General features: G+C 36.9%; 3 protein-coding genes across 4 annotated transcripts in view; 1 reads left to right on the plus strand and 2 right to left on the minus strand.

The window, feature by feature from the left end:
* LOC127832060 (uncharacterized) overlaps nucleotides 1-21717 on the minus strand; it is a 194152-nt gene that overhangs the window by 149897 nt on the left and 22538 nt on the right. The gene's annotated exons all lie outside the window — the stretch shown is intronic.
* Nucleotides 1-21717, plus strand: part of LOC127832059 (triosephosphate isomerase-like) — a 199547-nt gene that overhangs the window by 139699 nt on the left and 38131 nt on the right. The window lies entirely within an intron of this gene.
* The window catches only part of LOC127832055 (DNA damage-binding protein 2-like), a 31556-nt gene continuing 25514 nt past the window's right edge, over nucleotides 15676-21717 (minus strand). For both annotated transcript variants that reach the window (XM_052357202.1, XM_052357203.1), the window contains exon 10: nucleotides 15676-16880. In XM_052357202.1, the coding sequence (XP_052213162.1) occupies nucleotides 16582-16880 (299 nt within the window). In that variant the 3' untranslated portion in view covers nucleotides 15676-16581. The remainder of the gene's footprint in view (nucleotides 16881-21717) is intronic.

A 21717-nucleotide genomic window follows, 5' to 3' on the forward strand; every position in this document is an offset into this window, starting at 1 on the left:
TTCAGTTTAATGCACCACGTATTTATTTCATGCACCGCTCTTTTTTCATAGCTATCCTCTTTTATTTGTTTTTCACTCCTCGTTTTATATATCGTTTCCTCGACTTATAGGGGTATTCCACTGCGACCCGATTCGTCCCGATTTCCAATATTTTGAGGAAGGGGACATTCGTAGCTCAATCAGCGAGGGTACTTACTCATTCGTAACTAGTCGTGGACCGGTCGTAAGTGATTCCTGCATCTCGTGAGCTCACAAAAATCGTGGCCAGATTTTAAACGTGTTTAAAATTTGGCCAGGACTTCCAAGACTGAATTTAATCGCAGTTGACTCGTAACAGCGTCATAGTGCGTTCTTGGGCGTCGTAATGGAATTGTAGGTAATTTGTGACTCAATCGGGTAATCGGTGAACACGTGATCTGTCTACGAATATCAGTGCGAATAGTAGCGTGCTTTTCACATGGCCATTTCCTAATGATAAATGTGATAAGTTTGGATAATTTAAAAAGCTTACGGAAACATAATATAGTTTATTTCTTAAATGCCGTTGAATAGATTTTTAATAATAACCCCCAATAACAACAAAGAAGTCAAATTTGTTTCACCAATGTTCCTACAACAAATATACTTTATTGTCAGATAAAAACAGCGAATTGGGGATTATTAAGCACCCAAATATTAAGGCGTGTACATATTAAGCTTTTAGCAAAGAATCTCAACGATACGTTTTATGTGAAATATCACCGGGAGACTGTTATATCGAAGTGTTACGTGCGTTGACGCCCATATATTTGAAGTTGTTTATGTAATAGCAATTACTTTTAATAGAAATTCGTCGGTTAATTATGCAAATCATGCCAGCAATTATTATAATTTTGAAAAAAAAACTTGAACCGGCTGCACTGCGGATACACTGCGATACATACATTTAGGGTTGCGTTGTGAAACATTTCCAAAATGTGGTAATAAATTTTGTGAAGATTTATATAATACACTAAACACATTAAAAAAGGACGGATTTAATGGGTAGAAGATTTCAGTGCCCAGTGTGAAGCGTTTATTACACTGTGACTCGACTTTTCATGACATCATTTGAAAAATGTGAAAGACGAGTCAGCAAATTAGGGTTAAACGATGGGTTGAACTAGCGAACCCTGAATTCTGACACCAGTGTGTGAAGACAAAACCACAGGTCCGCTTGAATGATAAACATGTAGTTGCGGTCACGCATTGCTTTATAAACCCGTTCAAGTGACTTTGCTTATAGCTATGAACGAGCCTCTAGCGCGGTACACGATTTTTTCGCGTGATTATCTTCGTGGTTTTATTACTTTAACGATCCCCTTACAACTGTTTTATTTCAGTCTGGTATATAATCTTCTACATGGTCTACTACGACAGTCTCTTACCCAGCAATGATCCCCATGCTCACACAAGCCAGTATTCCCTAAAACTTGCATCTACCAATTTTTAATTTTCGTGAACTAATTAAATAAACGTTATGATAACAAATTACTTGTTTTGATTCTTTAAGGGGCATTTTCACGTTTCGGTAAATTGACAAAATTAAAAAAAAAAGCAGTTTCAGAATCGCAAATTTGTGTTGTAGATTATATGCATCTTTTGACGATTTAAAATTCTGAACATTATAAAGCGTTAAAACGCGAAACGATCGAATACTTTGGTGAGTTCTGTTGTTGTCTTTATAGTTTGTGATACTACCAGGATTGCTTATATAAAGTTTAAATACATGACTAATTTCATGTGCACTGATGGCCGAGTGGTATAAGCGATAGATTTTTACTCCAGGGGTCAGTGGTTCGAGCCCAGTTGAGGGTTACTTTTTTCTGTTCTTTAATTTTATTCTTGATTTTTTTATTGGAGCTTTTAAGACCCAATGTTTACATTTATCAATATACAGCATCAAATGACAAACTTCAATACAAGCCAAAATCTGTGAAAAGGCCCCTTTAATAGAATTTTGAAATTGGCTCTTAGGCGGCCACAGTATGTCTATTTAATGCACCGAACACCATACGTCATGTAAATGGAGTACATTCCCATACGGTAACGCTTCTTAAATGTTACTCATTCTGTAGATGATATTGATCTTTATGAGATTGACCAGAATATAGGCAAATATGTTTATTTCGTCACTCAAACTATTACACTTGTTCTCCAGAACTTTGACCGAGTCCCCTCCCATTACCTACAGACCAAGGGGGCTCGCTGCCATATTGCTCGTCAGTATTCCCAATTTAATCCTTGAATCACTCTAAATACAAGCAGCATGTTAAATCTCGATTTTCTCATTTGGCAACCTATTCCCTATAAATGCGTCATTCACGGTAGAGCTCAATTAGTCTTCATTTGCTCCGGTACTATTCAAAAGTATCCCTGGCACTCTTTACTCACTAGCATGAACCCCAGATACGGAAAATACGCTTTAAGGCACCCAGGCATATTCCGCGATACTTATTATTATATGTTCGTTACCCCGGGTATATTACTCGGGTACAATACCCAAGAGTACCCGGAGTACTTTAGAGTAATACCTTAGCCGACAATGGCCAATAGGGTTACAATAAATGATATGTTTCTATAATTTATTTCATTGATGGCTCTTAACTATCACCTTAGCAAGACATCTTTGATGGCCCTTAATTCTTAAAATCAACGGACACCAATAGTTGAATATTTGACCCAGTGACCCAGGCCAAACTCGATCTACAGTCAAACAACGTGGCCTGTATATTGTTAAGATACAAATTCTGACCAATTTTCATCGAGACTGGGCCATGTAGCGTCAAGACAGGTAACAAGTTTTTTTTCCAATTTGTTATGGTGACTTAGTTTTTAGACGCACATACCCAAGTTCAAAATGAGCCTAGACATGATTCTAAAAGTGACCCAAATTTGAAGTCGTTCTAGATATCGTCAAATTATTTCTGATATGTTATTATTAAAATTGAATCATATATGTGGCAATTATAGTGATAACTATGATTTTCTAAGATTTTAGCAACTAGCCTACTGTTTTGACGCACGCGATCCAGATTCAAACTCAGCTTAAAATGTCAAAATGAACATTCTAACCAAGTTGCATTAATATTGAGACATAAAAGTTATATTGATGTTTTTTTACATTAACCCTGTTTACCTAGTCTACGAACGCTGACCCAAATTTGCACTCGGCCTAGATATATTGTTTAGAAAACACTTTGACCAATGTTCAAAACGATTGAGTCATACATTTGGCTTCTATGGTGATTCATTTTTCAAGGATTAATCTGGTGACCTAGGTTTAAATATTACCAATATCAACATTCTGACAAAGAGTCACAAAGATGAAATGAAATACACCGTAATAGCCTCTAGATTGGTAACGAGCTAAAAGCTAAAGCATACCATACGCCGCCTACGTTAGTCGACGGATGTCGAAGATTGGGTGATCACAATGTTTTGCCTCCGGCAGTTCGACCTACGGTGAACTCAACATACATGCTATCTATTCACTTCCCGATGCTTTCTATTCACTTCCCGATCTAGATTAATTTACATTGCACCAATCATAAATACATAAATGAGCATTGTTATAATCGTATCTTAGTACATGCATACTCATGTTAGTTTTAAACCTATTTAGTTTAGCTCGATTGCGTCGAAAGCCCAAGGCTTATATAAACGCGCTCGCGTCCGTTTCTTGGGCCTAGAACCAGTACTTGATGTCTTTGGGGGAGATCTAAAGAACGCTCCCACGGTGGGGATCGAACCCGAGACCTCACGGTCGCTAGGCGGACACCATATCCATTACACCACGGCGACCTATAAATACTCATGTTAGTAAACAGGTTTAAGAAAGCGTAACATTTCGATACGATAATAATTTGATAAACACAACACAATAGCACGTATACTAAACACGATAACATGAAACTGAATACATCTCGATTATAAGAATCCGTATTAACATATATTAAGATAGAGAAATTTAAATTGAGCAGTGTTAAAATGAAACTTTTGGTACAACCCAAGAGTTATTAGTTAAGGTTTACATATAAGGGAATACCATTGAATCATTTGTTAAATCACTATCCCGTCATTTAGAAACACGATTGCAGTATTTTGTTTTTCTTTGATAGACACGATGATATGTCTTACCTATATCAATGTATTTAAATTTGCGCACATAACTACTAGGACGTAAGAAGTGAAAATAAACTTTCAAAGGAATTATTATATTGAATGCGATTTCAATTTGCCTTTAGAGCAAGGATGCGTCATGAACACACTTTCAGTTTCTGCATTATATGAATTCATTAAAATGCACGCCCATAAGAAATAAATGAAAATAAACTTTCAAAAACTCAATTAAATCAGCCTTTACAGCAATAGTGCGTCATCAACATAATGTGAACCGTTGCCTGGCATGGCGATGACGAACTTCGGTTTGTTTGCTATTGTAATGCGTTAAGTGGTATTATCATATTCGCATTCTAAATGCATATCGAATAACATCGCTCTGCCTATTCAAAAACGCGTGTTTACCTACGATAACAAACAAGTGATTTGGGTATTGTGTGTCGTATGTCAAAATACAAAGCCCAAATTGTAATTGATATGGTGTCCGCCTAGCGACCAGGAAGTCAGGGGTTTGATCACAATATGGGAGCGTTCTATAGAGCTCACCCACAGACATCAAATACTGATTTGTTGGACCCAGAACAGAGCGCGAGATCGCTTCAAATAAGTAATACGTACTTTAATTGCAATCGAGTTAGAATAAAAAGGTTTAAACAAAGCTTAAGCAGTACTCATAATGTACACTCAACAAATAGTCTATTACAAGTATGGTAATATTAGCTATCCTGATAACATATAATAATCCAATATAAATTCATTGTTACCCAACAAGGTGGTTTCAGGTCGGACAAATGTAAAAATCTAAGGTTTTTATTCAAGTTCTTGCGGAAGCGCACCCCACCATTTCTCGAGCAGATCATTAATATTCTGTGAGGAATAATGGACCTTATTTTAAGGGTTAAGACCTCTAATGCACTTCGTGTAATATCGTAATATCTCGTACATTTCCGTAACTCCGAAAGATCTCAGAGGATGCATGTAAAACTGCAATAATTTGGTAAGCATTAAAGGAAGATATTGGTTCCTATATTTTGATGACGCTATTTCAATAAATGTTTGCATCATATAAAAGTCTCAACTGCAGCACGAAAACGTCGAATTCATTTGTACAAACGCGGGAACCCTTGCACGTGAAGCTCAGGGCCGTACTCAGGAAATGTTGACTGGGGGGCCCAAATGGGGAGGGTGCGGGAGGGGTTGCCCCTCCCGAATAGATTTTTTTTATTAGGCACTGTTCAAGGTGAATTTTAATGCATATAGAAACATATGTTGTGTGATAAATTTATGGATATATAACAAGTAAATCAGCACCTTTCTGAAGACTAAAGCTTTAACCATTACGGGCCGTCCATAAAGTATGTCACGCTCGAGGTGGGGGGGGGGGGGGGTGAGTAAGAAAGTGATTGTTTGTGACATGGGGGAGGGGGTCAGGCCATGTGTGATGTCACACATTTATTTAAAAAAATGTATAATTTATTTATTATTTCTTTAGTAGAATTTAAAATAATTTTCAAAAATTTGTGAAACATTTGAATTAGTTTTATGTAAAAAAAAGACGCATTGCGTATCTCCTGATTCTGTTGTTCGAATGTTTAATAGGCAACTTGGCTGGGCCGGCTTATTCAATAGGCACAACCTCCACACATATTTCAATGACGAAATAATTGGGACTGTTTCATTTTTAGTTAGTAAAGGGTTGAAAGAAAATCTTAATTATACTTTTGTTTTTATTAGAGGTTAACACGTGGATAAATATTCATACTGCTCATCGTAACAATCCTACAGTTATAAAAGCCTGTAATGTGAAAGTTCTTTTACCGGGAAGTGAAATTTTAATACGGTTTAATAGTGAATTGAGTTTAAGATTAAATTGAAATTAAGTATTAATTAAAAAAAAATGTTCGAAAGTGTGAGTTTGTGATTTACTTTAGGGAAGGGGGTCGAAGATTTTGTGACAGTTTGTGACATGCCGGGGTAAAAATGGTCAAAAAAAGCGTGACATGCATTATCAATGACCCCTTGGTGTGAAATTCACACACATGCTTAAAGCTTTAGATTTCAGAAATGTATTACACTTTATAAAGAAGTAAAAGCAACCTTTGAAACTAAAAAACCTTTATTATGAAATGTAACATAAAGTTTGACTGTAGAGGAGGTTTGATTTCAAAGAGAAAATACTACTTTGGTTATATGTCAGTAACTGACATATAACCTACTAGTATTTTCTCTTTGAAATCAAACCTCCTCTCTTTAAATTTCAAAGTAAATTCATTATAAAATGTTTATCATATACAACACAGTTTTCACAGAAATGTTTAATAAGCTATGACTCTAGAATAGGTTTGAATTCAAGAGAGAAAACACTATTATCGTTCAGACCTACGACCTTCTGTATCAGTTCCATCCATTCATTGTTTCTCTTTCCTTGTCCAATCAAAAGACGTGTTACACCCACCATCAAAAGATGAAGCATTGAGCACAATGGGTAATTGACAGATCGGGGATGTGAGTACAAGGTGATAAGAAAACAATGCCTAGGGGCTTATCTCCACTGGCGAGTAAATTAGCGCTAATCCCCTTGTGTATCAGGGGCAATAAAACACATCTGCACATTTGTATTGCAGGGAAGTGTACTGTGGGCCCTTTCATGTGAGAAAATTTACAGTAGTCCCATTATTAAACAAGAGGGCCATGATGGCCCTGTATCGCTCCACTGTTTTTATGCGAAAAAAACGCGCAATGCGCATGGGTTGAAATGTACTCAAGCATGTGACTTTCTCTGTCCATCCCTCGTCCCATTAGGCGCTTAAAGTTGGAAGGGTGAGCATTTTTATATATGGAAAAAGTTACTACCGTGTTAACTAAACAGACTAAAAAGCCAGTGAATTGTTCCTTTGAAGCACAGTCCCATTGCTTATAACGTAGGTACATTTATCTCTCCAAAAGATATTGTCGTTCTTTCTATTTCACATATTTTTAGATGCTGAAGTTCAAATATACGCATTTAATTTGAAACAGATTCACAAGACCCGTAGGAATCAAAATGCCTTAACCCTTTACCAAACTACACATTTTGGACTTTCCCAATTTGAAAAAGGTTGCAGACGACAATTAAATTGTAATGGAATATTAAGGAAATAATCAGGTAGGGTAGAAATTATTGTGATAAAAGGAGAAACTGCTCATCTTGAGCAATTTCTCATTTTATCATAATTTTTTATAAAGTCGTCAGCTATAAACCCGTAAAATCCTGTTGGGTGTTTGGTAAAGGGTTAATAATCTCTGGTTCCTTCTTAGAGCCTTTCACACATTTATAACAAATACAATAGTAGCATCTTTCTTTGTAAAGAATCATCTAAAACAAGGGCTGTTTGTAAAACATGCATGCCCCCCCATATGGGCTGTCAGTTGTAGTGGCAGCCATTGAGTGAATACATTTTTTGGCACTGTGACCTTGACCTTTGACCTAGTGACCTGAAAATCAATAGGGGTCCATCTGTGAGTCATGATTAATGTACCTATGAAGTTTCATGATCCTAGGCGTAAGCTTTCTTAAGTTATCATCCGGAAACCATTGTTTTGTGTGAAGTCACCGTGACCTTGACCTTTGACCTAGTGACCTGAAAGTCAATAGGGGTCATCTGCGAGTCATGATAAATGTACCTATGAAGTTTCATGATCCTAGGCGTAAGTGTTCTTGAGTTATAATCCGGAAACCATTTTTCTAAGTTGAGTCACCGTGACCTTTGACCTAGTGACCTGAAAATCAATAGGGGTAATCTGCGAGTCATGATCCATGTACCTATGAAGTTTCATGATCCTAGGAATAAGCGTTCTTGAGTTATCATCCAGAAAACATTTTACTATTTCGGGTCACAGTGACCTTGACCTTTCACCTGAGAATCAATAGGGGTCATCTGCGAATCATGATCAATGCAACTATGAAGTTTCATGATCCTAGGCATTAAACGTTCTTGAGTTATCATCCGGAAACCATTTTACTATTTCGGGTCACCGTGACCTTGACCTTTGCCCTAGTGACCTGAAAATCAATAGGGTTCATCTGCGAGTCATGATCAATGTACCTATCAAGTTTCATGATCATAGGCATACGCGTTCTTGAGTTATCATCCGGAAAACATTTTACTATTTCGGGTCACCGTGACCTTGACCTTTGACCTAGTGACTTCAAAATCAGCAGGGGTCATCTGCGAGTCATGATCAATGTACCTTTGACGTGTCATGATCCTAGGCCTAAGCGTTCTTGAGTTATCATCCAGAAACCATTTGGTGGACGGACATACGGATGACGGACGGACCGACATGTGCAAAACAATAAACACCCTCTTCTTCGAAGATGGGCATACATATAATTAACAACCCACACATCCCTTAGACCAACAGGCCTGAGGATATTATGATAATCTAAAGATTATTTCTTATATTTATAAATGTATTTAATTAAGTAATACATAGGACTTCTAAGATCAATTCATAACTTATATTAAGAAAATAATAAAATGATCAGAAATTTATATAGATCGTTGAGCAATTGACAATCATATCTCCACAATTCATGAATCACAATTCACAAATGGAACAATTAATCATTAGTTATTAAAAAGCAGCATATAGACAGTTAAGAACATTGCACTTCATTAATTCCAACAACTTCTCTTGGATACAAAGTTTGAGTTTACAATGCAGAATCATATATTGACTTTTATGGAAATAATTATGTACATGGAATTTGTGCTGACCTTATCGCGATGACGTCACAAAAGGGGCAGTCCCTTAGCGACGGTGAAAACAATGCCCTAGATACGGTCGATTTACTACGCTGATTGAGCACCTCTGCTGATATTTCGTCAATTGCATTCCTATTGGTAAGTCGATAAGTAATTAAATGTCCTGTAATTGGTGTTTAAAATGTCTTTTGACTATTATGAAGGGTTAGATTGCACTTCGAAAGCCCGATATGATCAGAAAATAAAACTAATTGGACTAAATGAATGTCCGTACAAATTGCAAGCTGGATGTTGGAAAAATGACCCGACCAAGTGGCCGATGATCGAGTGCGGCGACATTCATGATTAACTTTCTCACTGAGACACCGGGTAAATTCGTTTATTCTGTAATAATGGGAGTATCCTTGTAGATGTTGATGTAATGAGTATTGTCGTTCTTTTCAGGGTTCATTCATCTTCGAACATTATTATTAGGCTCTAGGAGAAGTGCCCCCCGGAGAACTGCCCCCCCAAAGATTTTTCACTGGGCGGAGAACTGCCCCCTCACTGTTTTTGTATAGGGCGGAGAACTGCCCCCCTGCTGATTAATAAGGGGCGGAGAACTGCCCCCCTGTCAGAATTGATGACCCGGAGAAGTGCCCCCTAATTAAAGAAATAGCGGTGATATATAAAGCGAGTATTATAATGACAATAACGCCAGTAACTTTCTTGCTATTATGTATGGAAATTGAGTGAAATTTCAAAAGTAATATAAAGTTGTACAAGTAATAAAAGTTTTAAAACGGCATAAAATACCTACCTCGGCATGGACGTCGTCACGTCGCCAACTTTATAATCACGTGATTTTCGTCAATGTGAACAAAGAAAAACAAATAACTTTTTGCTAATAAAAAGTTTTCGCGGCTGAATTATTTGATATTTTCCCCGTAATAAAAACAAACAATTAGCATGCAATTTAATCCATCCTTATGCCAGCTGAAAACAATAATTTATTTGTTTGTTTTCGCCAATTACGGATTTGGACGGTTCAATATAATAAACCCGTATGCGGCTTTATTCAAAGCTAACAAGTTCTTAACAATTAAGGTCGGTCCGGTCTACCAATTAAAAGATTAAAAGATCGCGGTACTTATCGTTAACGGTAACAAGTTCTCTGCCTGCCTTATAAGCTGCTAATTAAAGCAACTGTTACCGATTTTGTTTGTTTGGCATGTCGACATGATCTGCTCAAAATGCAAACTGCGGACGACTCGACGGTCTGGCGATGCTACCGACGGATAAGGTGCTAGAAGACATGAATTAACTAAACAACATAAATACATTGCTTATAAATTCAACTTCACTTCATTTTTTTCTTCAAGTCAGCTAAATTATTGCCTTTGCCTTGCCAATTAATTTACTTTTTTATATGTCAATTAACTTTTTTTCCATGGGTCAATACTATCTTTATAATGTAAATTAATTCCGATGTAACTTTTCCTCCATAAGTACCGAGTTGCACGTCTATATTTAGTTGCAACACATTGCCAGTATTAACACGCACGCGTTTCCTGTGTGGATCTCGACTATGTTTCGCGCTCTTATTAAAACACGACTTTTACAAGGCATTCATGTATAGTGAGTGGTGCAGATGCGTACCAAGGGCCTTAAACAGTATTATCACATACCTCTAGACATTTTGTGTTATTCAGTTCGATAAATGGTAATATACTTGTACTGAAATTAAATTGTTACCGGATAAAATGTGTACGGCGATAACGTAAAATTACCCGTAAGTATTGTTTTTACTACGTAACTAATAACTATATGACACCGGGGGGCAGTTCTCCGCCCCTACAGATTTGATGGGGGGGCAGATATCCGCCTACTAAATTCTGACAGGGGGGCAATTCTCCGCCCCTACCGATTTGATGGGGGGGCACCTCTCCGCCACCTTTAAAATAAGGGGGCATTTCTCCGGGGGGCAGTTCTCCGGGGGGGCACTTCTCCGGATACCTTATTATTATATTTCTACTATGTCAATTTATCATGCTAATGTGAAGCTGTAAAATACGTAGGGACATCTGGTACATGACTCACTGAAAGCCTTAGTTGTGTTCATTGTAATGAGTACGAGTGACAAATATTAAAATTAACACACATATATCTGTATAAATATTTGTTTTTCAAACATTATTTACCCCCGTTGCTGTCAAACGTAATTTCTGTTTTATGAGCTCGACCGTTTATTGTCGTAACATTAAATCTTAATACGGAATGACGTCTTTTTAATTAACTGATACACGCTAAATACGTTACTTGTTTTTTTACGTAAATTTTATAATTATTAAATACTTTAATAAATTAATCGGGCTAGTATCTTTACGGTGTAAATTTCTGATAATCTAAATTGGACATGACTTTATATTTGACCATATTTCACATATCTAATTTAAGCAACTGTTAAGTACATCGGCGTTAATTATTCATCCAAATGACTGCTTAATACTACAAGAAAGAGGAGACATGGTGGCATCTATCGTGTTAAATGACACTGTCTGGACCACCCAGTGTGGTTTATGACACCTTTTTGTCAGTTAAGTTTGGACAATATTTGATCAAAACCAGATAATCGGATTATGCAAAACAAAGGGGCAATTAAACACCAGAATACAAAAGCTAACACGATTTTAAGACTGATGCAAACAATCAAATGAAAAGTATTGCATTTAATTTAATTAAATGTTTATTTAAGGTGTCAACGTGTTTTTTTAAAGCAACTGTATATTTAATTATTTCGGCATTAAAAATTTTGCTAAAATGACTGCTCAGTATGACAAGAGATGACAAAGAGGTATCATAAATTAGGTTTAATGACCACATGTGGTTTATGCAGAGCCCCAAGTATAGGTCCCCAGCTGGCTTTATAACACCGTGTTTTCTTTGTCTGGACAGTATCCGATCATAACGAGATAATCGGTTTGTGATGAAGAAAGGGGCATTCAAATACCTAACATGCGGAAACAAAAAGTGTCGAAATTGGTGTGAATTAAATAAAAACAATAACATTGATCATGATAATTTATTTAATACGTAACAAGGTAATAAGGTAACAAATATAGAGGTTCAAATCAGCTACTATATGTTGCATATATTTAAAATGTATTGGTTGTTTGTTTTCATCCTTATTTGTGTTCGTTCATTAAATGAAATTTATAATGAAAGAATTTCTATTTCTGGGTATTTTTATTCTAAAAAATGGTCGCGAAGATGTGCCTTAACTTAAGTAAATTGCGAGCAGTGTTAAATATTTCAATGCAAATAAAATGGCGACAGCGCTTTTGTTTTCACCGTCGTCAAGGGGCATGTAACTCTAACTGACGCAAGTGCCCGGATGTTGCGATAAGGTCAATTTAAATAAATCCCGACTTTTTTTCAGTTTATAAGAAAAACATTCAGAACACATGTTCTTACTTCAATTCCTTTGTAAGCAGTCACCATCTGATCTAAAATGGCACTAAATGACAGGGTTTTATCTCATGTTTACAAGATGTTGTTGTTGTTGTTGGTCACAGCCACACGGCCGCAGTAATCTCCCCTGGTAAACGTCATATGTTCAGTTTTGTGACCTCCCGGGACAGGGTCAAATTTGAGCCCTGGGGAATAATTTGAACAAATTTGGTAGAGAACTATTAGATATCACAACATACCAAATTTAGTAGCCATAGGCTTTATAATTAAGAACAAGAAGTGGTTTGAAGTTTGCACAAAATAGGCCTTATTTAAGCATATGTTCATTTTTGTGACCTCTGGGGCAAGGTCAAATTTGTTCCCAGGGGCATAATTTGAAAAAACTAAGTAGAGAACTATTAGATGTCACAACCTACCAAATTTGATAGAAATAGGCCCAATGGTTATGGACAAGAAGATTTTTATAGTTTGCACAAAATGGGCCCAATATAAGCATATGTTCAATTTTGTGACCCCTGGGGAACGGTCAAATTTGATCCCAGGGGCTTAATTTGAACAAACTTGGTAGAGGACTATAAGATGTCATTACATACCAAATTTGGTAGCCCTAGGCCCAATGGTTATGGACAAGAAGATTTTTAAAGTTTGCACAAAATAGGCCTCATATAAGCAAATTTTCAATTTTTTGACCCCCCGGGGCAGGGTCAAATTTGACCCCAGGGGCTTAATTTGAACAAACTTGGTAGAGGACAATAAGATGTCACTACATACCAAATTTGGTAGCCCTTGGCCCAATGGTTATGGACAAGAAGATTTTTAAATTTTTCACAAAATAGGCCTTATATAAGCAAATGTTCAATTTTTTTACCCCTCCCCCCCTGGGCAGGGTCAAATGTGAACCCAGGGGCATAATTTGAACAAATTTGGTAGAAGACTATAAGATGTCACTACATAGAAAATTTGGTAGCCCTAGGCCCAATGGTTATGGACAATAAGATTTTTTAAGTTTGCACAAAATAGGCCTTATGTAAACAAATTTTCAATTTTTAACCCCCGGGGCAGGTTCAAATTTGACCCCAGGGGCATAGTTTGAACAAACTTGGTAGAAAACTATAAGATGTCACTACATAGCAAATTTGGTAGCCCTAGGCCCAATGGTTATGGACAAAAAGATTTTATAAGTTTGCACAAAATAGGCCTTATATAAGCAAATTTTCAATTTTTTGACCCCCCAGGGCGGGATCAAATTTGACCACAGGGGCATAATTTGAACAAACTTGGTAGAGGACTATTAGATGTCACTACATACAAAATTTGGTAGCCCTAAGCCCAATGGTTATGGACAAGAAGATTTTTAAAGTTTTCACAAAATAGGCCTTATATAAGCAAATTTTCAATTTTTTGACCCCCCGGGGCAGGGTCAAATTTGACCCCAGGGGCATAATTTGAACAAACTTGGTAGAGGACTATAAGATGTCACTACATACCAAGTTTGGTAGCCCTAGGCCCAATGGTTCTTGACAAGAAGATTTATAAAGTTTGCACAAAATAGGCCTTATATAAGCAAATTTTCAATTTTTTGACCCCCGGGGCAAGTCAAATTTGACCTCAGGGGCATAATTTGAACAAATTTGAAAGAGGTTCACCACAGGAACATTCCTGAGAAATTTCATCAGAATTGGACCAGTAGTTTAGGAGAAGATGTTTAAAGAAAAAGTTAACGCACGCACGCATGGACGCACGCACACAAGACGGACACAGGACCATGACATAAGCCCCGCTGGCCAAAGGGCCAGTGGAGCTAAAAATCATAACTCGACAGCCAGCTGGGGGGCCCGAGCCCCTGGGCCCAGTGTCTGGGTACGGGCCTGAAGGTGGAACTTACAATGCGCCTGGTGAAATTTCTATTTTTCGACAAGGTATTCACCAGAGACAATTTCTGTACCTAAACTTTGTACTTTCCTTTTGCCGTTATTTCTTTAGAAATCCAATTTCAAATGACTTACGACTAGCTAGATATTGGTATGTTTCTAGCTTTCTGACGTGAGCTAACGTCACTCGCGTGCTTATAGTTTCTTCTTTCACTTGTTACACATTATTTCCAATCATGAATATATATGGGACATGTTGTATGAAAAAGGGGTTTAAGGCATGTTCGTTTAGTGTCGTCCCAGGTAAGTCCGTGCAGTCAGCACAGGCTAACCAGGGACGACACATTCTGCTTTTATCATATTTTTCGTTTGAAGAATGTTTCTTCATAGAAAAAATCAAATTTACCATAGGCGGAAAGGGTCGTTTTGCATATGCATTTAACAGTTACACCTTTTTCACCTTGCACAGCCCATATATGTCATTAATGTATGAATATATATGGCGTGTTGTATAACTTCAAAATGATGTATGAAAATTAACTTACAAAATGCAAGGGTTGTTTTCATGTATACCAGCTGCTTAGATATTTGATCCAAAGATCTATCTATTAACACAGATTGGAAACATCAAACATCTGTACATAGACATGTGTCTAGATAGATCTTTGTTTTGAGTAGAACATTTACTGCACATGTGTGGACGAGATTATCGAGATAAGACGACGCGAGTTCCTTTCTCACTTGTGTATTGATAGATAAGATTGTTGTTTGGTCGCAGTTAATAATGCTTATGGTATACAAAAAGACATGCAAGTAACATTTTTCCACCAATATATTCAATATAAAATAACAATAAAGACATCATCTTTTTCACGCTGTACATGTTTGTGTCTGCCAGTTTCTTGTCATCTAGTATTGAACAGCGGAGATATGTATAAATCAAATATATTTCAGTATTGTTTTTTTTAACTGGTGAAATAATATTTTGTTGGAGGCTAGGCAGCGCCATTTAAGTTTTGGTGCAATTCATTTTTAACATGTAATTAACAAAGTAACAAGCAAATTCGTTGAATTTATATCCCCCGCCAATATGCTTCTGGACACAAAAGTGTTATATTTGACGCTCAAAAAAGCATTTTTTCAAGATACAAAGGGCCATAACTCCATTTTTAACAGATGGTGTACAATGCCATTTGGCGTGCATCATCCTCTTATCCATATATATATATACTCATACCAAGTTTCAATGAAATGTGCCAAAGCACTTCCAAGATATGGCTCCAGACAGACAGACGGACGGAAAGACGTACGGACGGACAACGCCAAAACAATATCCCTCCGCCTATGGCGGAGTATAATAAGTACCATGTTATATTTCGATCATTAAAGCCGAGAATAATTGATACAAAATTTGTATTCCAAAATACATAGTATACTATGAGACAACAGTTTAGAATTTTGAGTCATTAACTATTATTTCTTTATTTATTGATGGCATAACACAAGATACGCATGCACAAACTTATATAAACATATATATACAGCAACATTGACGGAGAAAATGAAACTGTTCATCCAGCTAAGATAACACTACATACATTTTCGGTCATTTTTATAAACATATACACATGTACAGCAACGGAGAAAATGAAACCGTCCATCCAGCTTGGATAACATTACATACATTTTCCGTCAAGCAACCTTCCTCAATGACCTTAACATGTTTACGAAGATAAAGCAGTCTGTTGGTAATAGTAACAGACGTTTTCTTATGAAGCACTTACACCGTCACAAGAGCATCAGTTGTTAACCCTTTGCATGCTGGGAAATTTGTCATCTGCTAAAATGTTGTCTGCTAAATTTTTAAAATTAGCATTTTCATTGATTTTTTTCAAAGAATGCTATTAGAATAGCAAACAGTTTGGATCCTGATGAGACGCCATGTTCTGTTTGCAAAGGCCTTCAAAATTCGGTTTCAGCACTTAAAGAGCTAAGTTTCTGAAGTTTGACTCGTGTCATATTTTCTAATCATCAGGTCTATGTATTCAATGTACTTTATTATTTAATTATCTAAAATAATCTTAAATATATGAAAAAATATTTGTATACCATTTTAACTCTTATTCGAATTGATTATCCATTGGAAAGGAGAAAAGTCATGTGCTCACATATTAAGCTAGAAAACATTGGTCCAAAGTTGTATAGAATGAATACTTTCTTTTTAAACATGTCCATGCTTACTTCAGAGTTTTATAAAATGAACTATTTATTTAATGGGTAAATTATAATTTACTAATAAATATCCACAACATAAAGGTTTTACTATGATTCTTTAATTAAACTGTTCATTTGTGTAACAGATTTAACATTCATTATTTCTTCTTTTTCTTTAGGTCTTCATCCATGACATTCTTTGTTTTAGACTTTACCTTTGATAACTTCTTCTTCAAATCGTCTGTATCACTATCCATTTTCGATTTCTTTGACCTTGACCTTGCACCAAACCTTGTCCTTTCATCAGCCGTCCCAGGATTCAATAACTGTTTGCTTTTAACTGAGTTACCATGGTTATTGGAGTCTCCCATCCCAAGGGCCTGTTTAAATGACATTTCCAACTCTGCTTGTTTACGCTCTATTTCTTTTTGTCTACTCCACAGCAGTATGTGAAAACCTTAAAAGATTCAAATAAATGCGTGAGGCTTTACTTTCTTCTCTTGTTCACACAGATCAATTAATTCTACAATATGTAAAATTCTGATGACAGTTAACAATGTGTTTAATACTGATATTAACCCATTTATGTCTAGCGTCTAGAAAAATGGCAAACAGCGTAGACCCAGATGAGACGGCACATGATGCGGCGTCTCATCTGGGTCTGCGGTGTTTGTTTAAAGGAATTTCTGTAAGAAATATTTGAAATATAGAAATAACAAGGGCTGTTTGTAAAACATTCATGCCCCCCATATGGGCTGTCAGTTGTAGTGGCAGCCATTGTGTGAATAGTTTTTTTGTCACTGTGACCTAGACCTTTGACCTAGTGAGCTGAAAATCAATAGGGGTCATCTGCCAGTCATGATCAATCTACCTATGAAGTTTCATGATCCTAGGCGTAAGCATTCTACAGTTATTATCCAGAAACCATTTTACTATTTCGAGTCAATGTGACCTTGACCTTTGACCTAGTGACCTGAAAATCAATAGGGTTCATCTGCCAGTCATGATCAATGTACCTATAAAGTTTCATGATCCTAGGCCTAAGCATTCTTGAGTTCTCATCTAGAAACCATTTTACTATTTCGAGTCACTGTGACCTTGACCTTTGACCTAGTGACCTGAAAATCAATAGGGGTCAACTGCGAGTCATGATCAATCTACCTATCAAGTTTCATGATCCTAGGCCTAACTAAGCGTTCTTGAGTTATCATCCGGAAACCATTTTACTATTTCGGGTCACCGTGACCTTGATCTTTGACCTAGTGACCTCAAAATTAATAGCGGTCATCTGCGAGTCATGATCAATGTACCTATGAAGTTTCATGATCCTAGCCCCAAGCGTTCTTGAGTTATCATCCGGAAACCACCTGGTGGACGGACCGACCGACAGACCGACCGACAGACCGACCGACCGACATGTGCAAAGCAAAAAAAACCCTCTTCTTTGATGGGGGGCATAAATATGCAGTAATTCTTTAAACTCTATAAAATTGAGTGATAATGAGTGTTTCACTTTCCCACAACTTTTGAGACATAACTATCCCCCAAATATAGATATTGCCCCAAATTTCATGCTTAATAGGGAAAGTTTCTATTACATTATAATTTATGTTTAACAAGGATATGTTTTTAAAATATTGTGTAGTTTGGTGCCTTAGAGGCTGTATGATGTGGGTTACATGTAGGTCAAGGGCAGGTCAGACAGGCTAATAAAGAACACGTACCAAATAAACCTTTTCTGAATTTATGAAAATTAAATCTTAGAAAAACAAAAGTTTAGTTTCTGACATAATTATAATACACATTTACCAATTCAAGTAAAACACACATTTCTCTATATACTTTGCTGTTAAATATTCAGGATACATATTGCAGACTAAAACATCCTTTTATTAACATTAATAGATAACCTTAGTGGATTTTTAAAACGTATTTCTATCAAGTCAGAATGTCTTATTATGTTTCAGCATGCTTCGAAAAATCACACGCCCAAGCTAATGTAATGAGACAGATTTGCTGTTAGAGCAACTACAAACCATAACCATACAGCTACTACAGACTCACAAATCTATCAATTTTCCATCCAGTTTCATGACAAACATTATGTGATGTGGATTCAGGTATTTATATGGACCTCCTTAATAGTGTCATTTCATTTAATGTACAACACATTAGTTTTCACTTATACAAATAAGTATACTTAAATTAGCAAGTTAAAAGAAAGCAAAAACAATAATTTTCAGTTTGTATGACAAGTACAAGGGCTGTTTGTAAAACATGCATGTCCCCCATATGGGCTGTCCGTTGTAGTGGCAGCCATTGTGTGAATACGATTTTTGTCTCTGTGACCTTGACCTTTGACCTAGTGACCTGAAAATCAATAGGGGTCATCTGCGAGTCACGATCAATGTACCTTATATGATCCTAGGCAAAAACGTTCTTGAGTTATCATCCAAAAATCATTTTACTATTTCGGGTCACCGTGACCTTGACCTTTGACCTTGTGCCCTCAAAATCAATAGGGGTCATCTGCGAGTCATGATCAATCTACCTATGAAATTTGAATTTTTCATGATCCTAGGCGTATGCGTTCTTGAGTTATCATCCGAAAACCATTTTACTATTTCGGAACACCGTGACCTTGACCTTTGACCTAGTGACCTCAAAATCAATAGGGGTCATCTGCGAGTCATTATCAATCTACCCATGAAGTTTCATGATCCTAGGCGTATGCGTTCTTGAGTTATCATCCTGAAACCATTTTACTATTTCGGGTCACCGTGACCTTGACCTTTGACCTAGTGACCTCAAAATCAATAGGGGTCATCTGCAAGTCATGATCAATCTACCTATGAAATTTCATGATCCTAGGCGTATGCGTTCTTGAATTATCATCCGAAAACCATTTTACTATTTCCGGTCACCGTGACCTTGACCTTTGACCTAGTGACCTCAAAATCAATAGGGGTCATCTGCAAGTCATTATCAATCTACCCATGAAGTTTCATGATCCTAGACGTATGCGTTCTTGAGTTATCATCTGGAAACCATTTTACTATTTCCGGTCACCGTGACCTTGACCTTTGACCTAGTGACCTCAAAATCAATAGGGGTCATCTGCGAGTCATGATCATTCTACCCATGAAGTTTCATGATCCTAGGCGTATGCATTCTTGAGTTATCATCCGGAAACCATTTTACTATTTCGGGTCACGGTGACCTTGACCTTTGACCTAGTGACCTCAAAATCAATAGGGGTCATCTGCAAGTCATGATCAATGTACCTATGAAGTTTCATGATCCTAGCCCCAAGCGTTTTTGAGTTATCATCCGGAAACCACCTGGTGGACGGACCGACATACCGACCGACCAACCGACATGAGCAAAGCAATATACACCCTCTTCTTCGAAGGGGGGCATAAATATACCAGACATGCCTAATTTTGAAAATAAATTGATCCAATTTAAAAAGATGGGAGAGTCCACAAGGCATAAATGGGTTAACTAATTATTGTGCCTGTGGATTCTATAGGAGCAAGTATTGTTCTCTAAATCTGAAAGCAAGATTTCATTTAAAGTAAAGTTTTTGGATGCACATGATCCGGATTCAAACTTGGCTTAAACATTTTCAAGAAAAATATTCTGACAAATTTTTATTAAGATTGAGGCATAATTATGAAATATATAGTGGTGACAATATATTTCTAATATTTTACCTTGTGACCTAGCATTTGATGCATGTTTGAACTTGGTCTTGATTTGGTCAAGATAAAAAAAATTCATAACATTCAGTCATAAATACTGTGTAAACAAGCAAATTCGTTGAATTGATATCCCCCGCCTATATACTTCTGGACACAAGAGTGTTATATTTGACACTAAAAAAAGCATTTTTTTGAAGATACAAAGGGCTATAACTCTGTTATTATCAGATGGTGTACAATGCCATTTGGTCGGCATCATCCTATTATCCATATATATACTCATACCAAGTTTCAATGAAATCCGCAAAAGCACTTCCAAGATATGGCTCCGGACACAAAAGTGCCTATAGTAAAAAGCATTTTTTCAAGATACAAAGGGCCATAACTCTGTTTTTAACAGATGGTGTACAATGCCATTTGACGTGCATCATCCTCTTATGCATATATATACTCATACCAAGTTTCAATCAAATCCGCCAAAGCATTTCCAAGACATGGCTCCGGACACAAAAGTGCCTATAGTAAAAAGCATTTTTTTATGATACAAAGGGCCATAATTCTGTTTATAACAGATGGTGTACAATGCCATTTGGCGTGCATCATCCTCTTATGCATATATATACTCATACCAAGTTTCAATGAAATCCACCAAAGCACTTCCAAGATATGGCTCCGGACACACAAGTGCCTATAGTAAAAAGCATTTTTTCAAGATACAAAGGGCCATAACTCTGTTTTTAACAGATGGTGTACAATGCCATTTGGCGTGCATCATCCTCTTATGCATATATATACTCATACCAAGTTTCAATGAAATCCGCCAAAGCACTTCCAAGATATGGCTCCAGACACAAAAGTGCCGGACAGACGGAAGGACAGCCGGCCGGACGGACAAGGCCAAAACAATATCCCTCCGCCTCTGGCGGGGGATAATAATAAACCTTCTGACCATGCTTCTTCAAGATTTATTAGTGATAAATAAGGTCTCTAGAAAGCTATCAATGTGTTTCAAGAATTGACCGTGTGGCCTTATTTTAACGCGCACTACGCACGTTACCCAGATTTAAACTCAACATAGTCCAGACAAACATTCAAGAGCAAGTTTCATGAAGATTTGATGAAACAAGAAGGCCATGGGCCCTAAGGCGCTCAAAGTTTCATGATGATTGGGCAAAAATTGTGACTTCTAGAGTGTTCACAAGGTTTCTATATAGCCATGTAAGGACAAGAAACCGTCGGAGACGGGTGATGCTCCCCAAAGTTTTTTTTGTCACAATATTGCACTATATATTCAGATAAAAGGAAACGTCTTGAGGGGCATAACTTTGGACAAAATAATACGATGGATGGTTTAGCAACTTAAAAATTTCAAAGGGCCATATCTCTCTAAATAAATCATCTAACCAGAACCCACAAATAACATACGCATCTCCTCAAGGTAGTTAAGCTTTCCATAAAGCTTCATTGAATTCCAGTCAGTAGTTGGGGAGGAATAGCCCGGGCAAGAATTGCACTATATGTACAGTTTAAAGAAAATTTAAAAGGGCCATAACTCTGTGAAAAATCATCCGACCATAACCGGCTGATAAT

Source organism: Dreissena polymorpha, chromosome 5 (assembly GCF_020536995.1).
Source record: "Dreissena polymorpha isolate Duluth1 chromosome 5, UMN_Dpol_1.0, whole genome shotgun sequence".
NCBI lineage: Eukaryota > Metazoa > Mollusca > Bivalvia > Myida > Dreissenidae > Dreissena > Dreissena polymorpha.